The following is an 11,396-nucleotide window of genomic DNA, read 5'->3' on the forward strand; positions in this document are numbered from 1 at the left end:
CCGACGTTTCGGAGGAACGTCGGTTAACACCACATATACACGGTGCCAAATCCCAGAAGACTGCTTTCTTCATAGTCACCGCCGTGAAAGCCTCAAATCTAACATAGTCCTACAGAATGTCTAAGATCTAGTAAACCGAAATGAAACGGGGAGTTTCATGGCCAAGGCCCAATTTGGGGCTGTAGCGCCAAAGAGAAAAAAAAAATGTTTGAAATGTTAAGCATATCTGCTACAACTTTCATTAACCACAGTGGAATGTTTCTAATATCTCCCAGCTTATTTCCAGCAATTTTCATGTTAAGACCGCAGGAGTTTTGTTTTCATGCACAGGTACTGTGCCTTGTCACAGAGGGGGTTGTGGAGGTGCGACTCATCAAGAAGACGGGATATGGCGGTATGAACAGGTCTACGAATTCGAATGTGCAGAATGCTATTGTAGAATATGACAGCCATTGCTCGGCGGCTTTGGCCCGCAGGCGGCTGATCCCAAACAGAGAGAAACTCTGGGGAAGGAACACCATTGTGGACTGGGCCAAACCGCAGTCTTGCAGCAAGGTAAGCCCCCCTCCCCTCAAACACGCAAATACTTATGAATGAAATATGGGATACGGAGACCGCCTCTGTGGCCTAGAAGTCAGGGTTCCTGGTTACAGATCCAGAGGCTCGGGTTCGATTCCTTGTTCTACCAGATTTTCTGAGAGGTAGTTGGTCTGGAACGGGGTCCACTCAGCCTCGTGAGGATAATTTAGGAGCTATTTGAAGGAAATGGCGGCTCCCGTATATAAAACAGAGATTAAAGGCCGTGGGGATCCGTTGCGCTGACCACGTGACAATCTCTATCCGCAAAAGTTGACATTAACTACGCCGACAAGCGGCAGTCAGTCGGTCGGTATAGTTCGCTTGCGGATTACAGGCCACGAAGTTTATTTTGTTTTCCTTATTTGTAATAGTTTATTGTGTTACGAATCTTGTGGTCACGCCAATTTTATAATAAATCAGTCAAAAACTGAAAATTGTATGTAACAGAAAATGTCTCACCGAAGTTCAGTGCACTTGTATTCTAAATGAAAATCATTGGAAGTTCGAAAGGTAGAGGAAGTGCTTGGAGCCAGATCCATTTATGATGCTTCCTCCAGTTGACGTCTCAAATATTATTAGTATTTGTAACTTGGAATTAATATTTTAAACACAAATATTTTATTCTTTCAGTCCCATCAAAGGAAAGCCATTTTAAGTGCAAGATGTTCAGAAGTTGAATAGTATATGTGTTGCATATCTGATATAAAAGAAAGAGAAATATTGCTGGTCTTGCTTGACATTCCTATAAATATTTGTAATAGACAAAATTATACGCATTGAATTCTTCCAGTAATCATTGTATTTTAATAGTAGCATGACTATATTTAGATTGAGTCTTAAAAACAAGGACTCAGGCATGAAATCATATTGTCACGATTTTGGGGTTGTGTGGCTATAGACAGGATATAGATAGGATATGGAATTTATTGACCTTCTTATGTACAAAACCCAGAACTAAACTTTACAGAACACTGACACACACAGACTAGTATTCTCAGTATATTATAGTCTCCACTAGCCTTTCCCTGGCAACGGCTTCTACCAAGGGAGATTCTTCAGCTTCCCACACTCAGGCCTTCTTCTCATAGCAGCCTGTCCAGAACTCTTGTCAACTGCCAACCCTCCACTGAGTGCCAGGTTGGCGGCCATTTCACACCAACCTCCAAGTCTTCTCTTGACAGGCTGGCTTGCAACTGAACTCTCTCACACAACTACCAGCTACTTCACGTCACTTCACTCAACTGAACGCTCTCACACACCAAGCTATTTCACGTCACTTCACTCAACTGAATCTGCTGACAACTTCTGTCAACTAACTCGTTTCAAACTCTCTTCCTTATAACATCTAGGCAAAGACCATAAAGAAAACACAGTTTCCATTTCTTTATAGAAACGGATGTTTGTTTTTCCACCTATTGCATAGCAATGGCTGTTATTTACAGAGTCATCACTTAACAAGGGGTCTATACGCCACAATATTTTCATCATTTTCAAGTAAGATGAATTTTGTTACTTTACATGTGTATACAGTTCTCTTCCAAGAATTGCAGAGTTGACACAGAGAAATAGTTTTACCATGTCTTTCTGACAACATATATATTCAATTAAGTAATTATTTAATTGAATGTATATGTTACCAGGAAGACTCCATTCTCTTATTGTTGCATATACCTTATATCTCATTTACTTAAATGTTCCTGTCATATTGTAACACTACAATACAAGTACGTTGAAGTTACATATAACTTTTGCTTCTTCCACGAAGAAGCTCATTCCTTGGTAATTTTATCCAATATTTTGTTGCTGTATTATGTGAAATTTAAATTTACATCATCTACCATGGAAGCTGAGATCACTTCCGATAGGGAGTTTGGGTTTTGAGGCTTTGGGAAGGGGACAGGGAAGTGTGAGAAATTCCCAGGAATGACAATAATTTGGACTTGTACGTAACATATCAGACACCGAAGTTTTATTTCGTCATATGTTTTATGTTGTGAGGACGGCCTTTTAATGATTTAATCGCTAGATAGCCTCATGATCCCTCATTCTGATATACAGGGGTGAACAAAATAAAGGATGTATTGTGAAAATGAGGTACATGATTTATTCTGGCGACTTTGAAAGAACTTTAGTTGGTTACACTGAATGTTCCTTTTCTCTTCATTTACACTCTGTAGTTCTCATGTAAGTGCATTTGTGATTGTGTTGAGTGACAATCCATATGAAAGAATTGGAAAATTGGAGATGTGTCCAATTTTGAAAGAGGACAGATCGTTGGTGCGCATTTAGTTGGAGCATCTGTGACAAAAACTTCCATATTATTAGGTGTATCGAGAGCCACTGTTTCTAAGGTTACTTCGGCATACATGAATCATGAGAATACAACACCAGCGAAGAGGAGGATGAGAGAAATTCAACACTGACAGAAAGAGATCGTCGTACATTGACTGTTTCGAAAAATCACAGAACTACTGCAGCATAGGTAACAGGATAGCAGTACTGAATATTTATTTTGAAGGCCCTGTTTCCATAAAAACTGTCCAACATGATCTTCACAAACCCAGCATCTGCAATAGAGCTGCAATTGCTAAACACCTGTTTGCAAGATATGCTCAGATGAGGCGTTCTTCACGCTGTTCCCCACGTTAGGAAGAGTTTGGAGAACACCCAAGGAAGCCGAAAATCCAGAATGCCTGGTACCAACAGTGAAGCACTGGGGATGTTCTGTGATGTTTTGGGCAGCAATATCGTGGAAGAATGTTCTGTTGGTCTAATTATTACCCATCATGGCCGAATTACTGTAAGGGAGTACGTGGACAGCTTGGGTAATCAGCTGTATTCCATGACCCAGACGTTATTTCCGAACAACGATGCAGTTTTCTAAGGCAACAATTCACAGAGCTGGAATTGTTCAATCATGGTTTGAAGAGATTGACGACGAACTTCACCATGTTCCCTGCCCAACATAATCACGAGATTTGAACACAGTTGAACCACTCTGGTCAGTTTTGGAGATTACAGTGAGGAACGGATTTCTACCTCAATGTCTCTAGAGCAACTGGAAGTTCTTCAAGAAGAAAGGTTTGAAATTCCTAGTACAAGTCTATTCCAAGAAGGACTGCGGCTGCATTGAAGGCCAAAGGTGGCCCCATACCTTATTAATAAAGAATTGTGTACGATATCTGCAGCGATTCAATTATTTTGTTCCATCCCTGCACGTTCAGTGCCATAAGGGCAGTCTTACGTAATTCAGTTTGATTGCGGCGGCTAAAAATTCAACTGCAGTAAAGCGATATCCCCATACGGACGGCGTTGCCAATAGAGCGAACACTGGTACACGAAATTGTGTTTGAAGATTGTTAAACATCTGACCTTTTTATTCAGTGCTAAGGTTATCTTTGATGTAATCAGTAAGGCATAATGTCCGTCTGTTTATATTTATGCTCATATTTAAAAAGAGAAACACTAAAGCACCGCCAGCAGGAAATAATTAGTTCGTCAGAAGTGGTAGCATTGTACAGCGGCAGACAGAGTGTGTCATGTGGAAGTGTTGATAGTGTACTTTCGTTGTAATTAGTTTAGTGACAGCATTAAAGATGAACGAAGGTTACAGTGAAAATAATGAATTCTGTAATTACCGATCCCCACTCTCAACAAGGTACGCATCGAAAGAAATGCAGTACAACTTTAGTGACATGAAGAAATTCTCCACATGGCGTAAGCTGTGGGTGTACCTTGCTAAAGGGGAGAAGGTATGATTCAAAATCCATGTATTTGTATTTTAGCAGATATTCGTAAGGTATTTGAATTTTATGGCCTAGACGAATTACGTTAATTACATTCTGAGCGTATTGTTTCTTTATGATGTGGCATAGAATTGTGAACGTAAGTTATATTAATTATAATTTACATACTGGCACTGCTTGTTTTAAATTGAGATTGCGTTATGAATGGAATAATAGACGTGCAGTGATTTCCTATAAGTGTTAAGGCGATGTATGAAAGTAGCATGATTTTCAGCAAAATACCTCAAACAAGGACCAAACGGCCCACAGCCTGGAGGCAGTATATAATTAATTGTACTTATTGAAAGTGTCACTAAAAGAACACCAGTCACACTGTGTAGTACCAGTAGTGTTGCTAATTTCAAGTTAGATGGTGCAACAGACATGACTGTGGCAAAACTAGATTGTGAACGTGTGGATTGAAGTTGGCGTTCTCAGAATGGGGTTTAGTGACAGCCATTTGTAGACATGTATAGGCTCTTTAAAGTGAAACACCTTTTTGTGCTTGACTGAATATTTGTCAGTTTTTGAGGAAGGATTTCTTCAGGTATGCAAACTGTCTGGGTGCTGTAATCTTTTCCAGACCCTAGGAATTACTGCGTAAACCTATTAACTCTTTCACAGATTTCTGCTCACAAATAGCATGCAGTCTTCTTGATACAAAGATATTTATAGAGGATATTAATATAGTGTTTTCTTTTTGCACCATAATGTCTAAGAAGAGCTTCTTGTTACCTGCTGCATGCTGGTTTCTTGCATGACTTGTTATTCAACCCTGAAGATGGAGACAGTATATTCCTCCAGAATATCACTGGACTGCTTTGGAAAGCAGTAAACCTTCAGATTGCATATAATTCTGGGGATTTATTGGGTGGTTGAGTAACTGCTGACTTCTCAAGAGGAATTCTGCTCTACAGAGCTGGTTGGTTGGTTCGTTAGTTATTCAGATTGTTTGTTAGTAGATACAGACTGTCTCTGCACATATGCAGCTGACTTTGATCGTATTTGGTACCGGGACACTGCACCGAAAATTGTTGGGAAAATTTCATTTTGTTCTTTAGCAGTTAAAAATAAACCCATCATACTGCATTTTGTCTGTGTTCCTTTGTCATGAATGTTGAAAATGAATTTAGTTTTGTAGCGGATTTCACATCTTTTAATGTGCCTTGAATTATCCTAGGCCCATTAATCATTCGTGTTTCTTACATTTTTGGTACAAGACATAGGTGATATTTTTTTTTTTGTGGGGTGGGCTCATTTAAATCATTACTTTTTATCAGGACACATTTATATTTAGAAACTGATGACCTGTGTTAGATGAAAGTAATTTTCATTACTCAGAGTCATAAATATTGAGAGAGACGCAGATCTGTAAATTGAAACAAAAAGTTAACTTTGCAATTAATTGGAATAGAACTGTTTTTAGAAGAGCAAATTTCAATGTAATAATTTTCAGTGCATTGTCGTTTTGCTAATGAATTTAGCCAAATGAACAAGACTTCTCTGAAGATGGCGGTGGTATGGTGACCCTTTCTTCCCGCAGTTCAAGCCACCGGAGTCTGGAACGAGCAATGGATATTGCTCTTTATGGCAACTTCAGAAATGATTCAATTCCACCATATGTTACAAAACATGCCAAGAATCCTGTACAACTTTTGGAAAAACCCCAACCCAATGTAAATAACCTCTCATCTGATTCCCATGCAATAAATTCTGCTTTAAAGAGCAACACTGATGAATCATTTTTTGCCATTGGTGTGAATGGAGCAGTTGGCCAGCCTGGAACTGAATTTGTTTCAAGGCTGGAAAATGGAAGAAATATTTCAGATATGAGATATTATGGGATTCAGGTGGGAAACAGCCCTGGAATTTTCAAACGTAGCGAAGGAAAATACTTTAATGGGAATTTATTTGACCCTACAAAGGAATTTGATCCCATTCTTGGTTTACAGAAGATGCAAATAAGGGACTACTCTGGTGGAGATTGTAGACCACCACAGGTATATTTTAATGGGGCAACTCACACCCACATATTCTCAGATTACATGAGGTCAAATGAGGGTGTGGAGAACATGCGTACATCACTGCATGACAAAGGTCCTCTGACCAACCTGTTCTGTGACCAGACCCCTGGAAAATTTAACATGCTTGAAGGTGTTAGAGCTATAAGAGGGTCTTGGTCACAAGAGGACAGTCTCGGCCGCAGATATGGCCGGGCTCCAGGTGGTCCGGTTTACACTGGTGCAGGATTTAATATTTTCAGCCAGCAGAGGAAATATTAGATCTTATACCTTCTAGGACTTTTGATGTAAACATAGTTGCAGTTGTCATTCGTTGGATAATGGATCCAGTATTTGCTGAATTTTTACATTTTTCTTTTTTGCCATATGTTGTCAAAGTAAAGCAAAAATATATGGCTTTGTTTGTGTAACTGTAATAACACAGTTTTGGGTGTACTTTTTTTTGTAAGTGTTCACATACGAGTATTAAATAATGACTTCGTTAACTAACTATTTCTCCCCTCCCCCCAAAAAGAAACTTACATAACGTCTTGCCATGATAGTGAAGTGTTGAATTCTGTTTTGGCATGTATTCATATGATGTCAGGTTTAAATGCTATTATTGTATGCATTTAGGTGTAGTGCTTTTTAAATGTTTCAAGTTACCATTTAAAATTAAACAGCTAATATCATGGTCAGAAGTAATAGAAATAATTTGGCACTGTGCGTATTTTTCTGTTAAATGTGCGCAAGGAATATGGTGTTAGCATTTTCAGAAGGAAAAATTTGCATGAAAGAGTGAACTGGTTGATCAAGAAATACTGCGATATATAGATACATTCAAGAAGGCCCCATTTTATAATTCTTCCATGTTATCTGCAATATGTTCCCATTTTATGGCATTTTTCATCAGTTACCCATATGTATTGAAAAGATATATGGCTTGCTTTCCTTTCAATAATAATACAGGTTTGACTGTGTCAGATTATGCAGGAAAGTCATTTCATTGTCTTCCAAAAAGAATTGTTTGATTGACTGCGCATGAGGGACACAGACTGCTCACATCATAACACACTGCTGTGCCATAGCACGGTGGACAAACGGACAGCATATACACATTACAATTTTTTTTCAGTATGGCGCCAATAAATTATTGAACATCATTGGTGAAGGGAGCATGTGCATAATGTGATAACCCACATATGAATTCTTAGCCTTACATTGCTATTGCTACTGTATTTTACCTGTGTGGTAAGCAGTCATGACCTGGTTCTATTGTTTCCCATGTTATGCTATGCGTGAGTTGCATGTTGGCGCAAGAAATGCTCATATATGATTCCTGTGTGAAAAATAGTTGTGTAAGTAAGGTAAGAAGATTTCAGGATGTTACAATTCTAGGTAGAGAGACTGTTCATGTTAATTGTAAATAAATTAAAACAGACCAGGTCATTATTGCAGGATTTGAGGTTCTCACAACAGTTGTTATGAAGATTTCTATCTTCTGGGGTATAACGTCATGAAATCTGTTAAAAGCCTGTCGACGTTTGGAGTAAAATGTCGCCTCTATCTTCAGGGTCAAAGCATGAAACCAATGTGAAAGTAAGTCACAAGCTTATGCTTTGATCCTGAAGATTGAACCAACATATTCCTCTGAAATGTCGGTAGATTTTCAATTGAATATATAACATTATATCACAGAAGATAGAACTCCACAGGGTTGTTACTGGTCACAAAAGGAATGCTGAATAGACATTGAAAAGAAACTGGATCAAGTTGTTGCTGTGTTTGAACCGTATCCTTGGAGATCCCTCAAGACACCTTACCTAGGAGACCACAATTTCAGAAACATCGGCAGTAATTGCCACAGTACTGCTAAAATTGGAGCCATATAGTACAGCAGTAGTTCATGAATTACCAGGAATGTATGTGAAACAGTAGATACCATTTCGAGTATCTGCTGTGATCTGGATAATTTCTGAGGACTTTTGACCAGTCGACAGTATCATGAGTCCAAATGTACGCAGTGTGAGGTGATGTGAGTAGTCTGTCCCTTTTGCCGAAGTGGGCAAAGCGTTTTTGTGAGGCTGTCAGATGACCTCCCTGTATAAGTATTAACATAGTAAATAATCACTTTATGAACTGTAATGTTTTTCGATATGGATTATACATTTTCCAAAAGTTACATCACTGACTGCCATGATAATGAAGTATATTTAATTTTTTGGACATATATTTACAAGATATTTCAAGTTTAAATAGTATTCTTTGCATTTAGGCTTCTTATTCTTCAAATGTTTGAAGTAGCATTTAAAATGAAATTATTGATATCCTGGCCAGAAATAATAGAAATAATATGGAATTGTAAGTACTTTTTTATTAATTATGTTCAAGAGTTTGGGTATTAACATTTTTGGAGAGAAAAATCTTCCTCACAGAATGAACTGACTGTTCAAGAAATACTGCAGTATATTCAAGTAGGTCCTGTATTCTTGTAGTTTAGCATCTTGTTGTATTACTATATCTAATACTGTTTATTGTACTACACAGTTCATCAACAATGCAACAAATTGTGTCTTCTTTCTTACACTTTCACTTTTGACACAACATATTTTGGCAATAAATGACCATCTTCTGTCTTACTATGCTAAAACTACTACACTGCTCCAATATTGTCCATTTGTCACATATGCGACTGCATGCTTCATGATTTTAAATATACTCATAGTCAATTGGTATGTGGTAAAATAGCACATGTTGTAGTTCTCTTAATTTAAATCAACAAACTCTATTAAAATTTCCTTTAAATTTTGTAAAATTTTTATTACACCTCACAAGTCCATTTGTTTTGATCTGTATCCTGTATCTGTATTTAAATTAAGTGAACTATAGCGTGTGCTATTTTAGCTCATACCAATTGACTATGAGTATGACGTTTTAAATCATGAAGCGTGTAGTCGCATATGTGACGAATGGACAATATTAGTGCAATGTAGCAGTTTTAGCATAGTAAGACACCCGATGTTGGCGATTTAGGGCCGACACGTTTTGCCGAAGTGAAAATGTAAGAAAGAACGAACAATTTGTTGCATTGTTGACAGACTGTGTAGTACAGTAAACAGTATAAGATCCTGTATTGTAATTCTTCTACAAGATTTCCTCATCTTATTGCATGTTTCTCCAGTTATGTATATGTATCAAAAACTAAGTTGTAACACTGGTAATGTGCAAGTGATGAGTTACCGTAGAAACTTGAATGTGCCATCAGTCCCATAAAATGTTTTGACATCATCTGCACATATTCTGATTGGGATTAAGAATCACCAAATGTAATGCAATACACCAGTTCTCAATGGGAACAGTTTATCTACAAATCTATGTACTTTTATAAAACGTTCTGCTGTAGGTAGCAAGAAACGATAGCCTGAATTTTTTAATTCTGGATTAAAGAGGAGATCAGTTATACCAAGATTTTACAGAATTTTCATATGATACTTCCAGCCTTGGAATAAGAATGGCTGCAGAGGTGAACAGAAATACAATTTGCTGCAAAATAAACACAGTGTCATATAAATAATTACATGTTACTTTTGTTCTTGTAATGACAATCAACTCTTGGTATAGTACATATTTAGAAACAGTAGCTGTGTTTGTGTCCTGTCTAGAAAACTGAGATTAACAGCCATGGGGAACCGTTGCTCTGACCACGTGACACTCTCTATCCGCGAAAGTTAGCGAACTTCGCCAACAAGCTACAGTCACTCAGTCGGTATAGTTCGCTTGCGGACTACAGACCACGAAGTTTATGGAGCTGTGTTTGTGAGGCCAGAGATATCATAAATGGGAACACACTAAATATTGAATTATTTCTTCCAAAGGCAATAAACATTGCCAGATTGATGAAAACACAGTAAAAGACTGGCATCTGCTAAGCATTTATATAACTTCATCCCATTATACTGATTAAATAAAACTATATAAAAATGCAGGTTTGCTTGAACAGTATTGTTTGTGTTGAAATGAAAATTGTGCTACCTTCATGACATCACACTGAGTCTTCAGTTGTTTCCAGGAGTTATTAAGTAATATGATGTTGGTGTTGGTGTTGGTGTTGGTGTAGTGCTAGTGGCTACTGCTAAAGTTTGGGGTTGCATGGCTCCTCTTGCAGATTGCTGCGTTCTCTCATTTCCCCGCCATATATTGCATTCTTCATTGTTTCTTTACCATTTGTAACAGTGATAACTGATATGCAGCACTAAATTGCAGAACAGTGATGGTGCTGGTGGTGGTGTGGTGTTTCTGCGAATATAAAAATACTTATTAGATACACCATGCCATATTATTTTCCACATTGTAATCTTTTATGTATGTATTCATAAATCTAAAATTTTGTGTTATTGATGATGTTTCTTAGAGCATTGCATTGTATATCCTGGTTCGTTATTTTCTAAATATTCTTGTAATTTGCCTATGTTTGTAACTTTGTCATGTGCCAGATGATTACATTTTGGTATACAAGTTTTAATAATGATATATATATATATATATGACAGATACATCATTTCAGGAGAGAAAGACAATACAGAATGCATGTAATTTGGAACAGTTTTTCGGCTTGTCTGCCGTAAACGTGTAGTTGATGTAAGTGTGGAGGAGAATATGTTGGTTTAGTTGTGATAACTTCCATATGATTGCTTTCGGTAATACAAATTGTATTTAGTGGTAGAAATTGCTTAAGTCTTCCAACAAGATTTCAAAATAGGTTCTAGAATATTTTGCTGAAAAGAATTCCTTTCATCCTTCTCATTTTGTTGGTCAGTACTGGAGAAAGGTGTGTGTGGTGAAAAAGATCCCACTTATTATGGACTTCTCCTAATTCACAGGTGACCAGGTTTCTTAAAATAATGCCTTACTGAGGAAAACACATTCATCGAAAATCAGTTTGAATTACTGAGGGGTAATGTTCTACAAAGCCGGTTATGGTAGCCGAGCGGTCTGAGGCATGTACTGTCTTCGCTTGCTTGGAAACTGGGAT

The 11,396-nt window shown here is 37.7% G+C and overlaps 3 protein-coding genes across 6 annotated transcripts in view; 2 read left to right on the forward strand and 1 right to left on the reverse strand.

Annotated features, from left to right (window-relative positions):
- The window catches only part of LOC111867540 (probable RNA-binding protein 46), a 3,299-nt gene extending 2,039 nt beyond the window's left edge, over positions 1 to 1,260 (forward strand). The window contains exons 2-3 of the mRNA XM_023857517.1: positions 331 to 555; positions 1,210 to 1,260. Coding sequence (XP_023713285.1) covers positions 331 to 555; positions 1,210 to 1,260 — 276 coding nt within the window. The remainder of the gene's footprint in view (positions 1 to 330; positions 556 to 1,209) is intronic.
- A 2,672-nt stretch (positions 1,261 to 3,932) lies between these two features.
- LOC111867530 (adenylosuccinate lyase) overlaps positions 3,933 to 11,396 on the forward strand; it is a 70,436-nt gene continuing 62,972 nt past the window's right edge. For 2 of the 3 annotated variants that reach the window (XM_023857503.2, XM_023857502.2), the window contains exon 1: positions 3,933 to 4,331. In XM_023857503.2, the coding sequence (XP_023713271.1) occupies positions 4,176 to 4,331 (156 nt within the window). In that variant the 5' untranslated portion in view covers positions 3,933 to 4,175. The remainder of the gene's footprint in view (positions 4,332 to 11,396) is intronic. The other variant, XM_023857504.2, reaches the window with a different exon arrangement.
- The window catches only part of LOC111867531, a 10,559-nt gene continuing 9,440 nt past the window's right edge, over positions 10,278 to 11,396 (reverse strand). For both annotated transcript variants that reach the window (XM_023857506.2, XM_033752715.1), the window contains exon 5: positions 10,278 to 10,660. In XM_023857506.2, coding sequence (XP_023713274.1) covers positions 10,617 to 10,660 — 44 coding nt within the window. In that variant the 3' untranslated portion in view covers positions 10,278 to 10,616. The remainder of the gene's footprint in view (positions 10,661 to 11,396) is intronic.

This window comes from Cryptotermes secundus, unplaced genomic scaffold (genome assembly GCF_002891405.2).
Source record: "Cryptotermes secundus unplaced genomic scaffold, Csec_1.0 scaffold1979, whole genome shotgun sequence".
NCBI classification, from domain to species: domain Eukaryota; kingdom Metazoa; phylum Arthropoda; class Insecta; order Blattodea; family Kalotermitidae; genus Cryptotermes; species Cryptotermes secundus.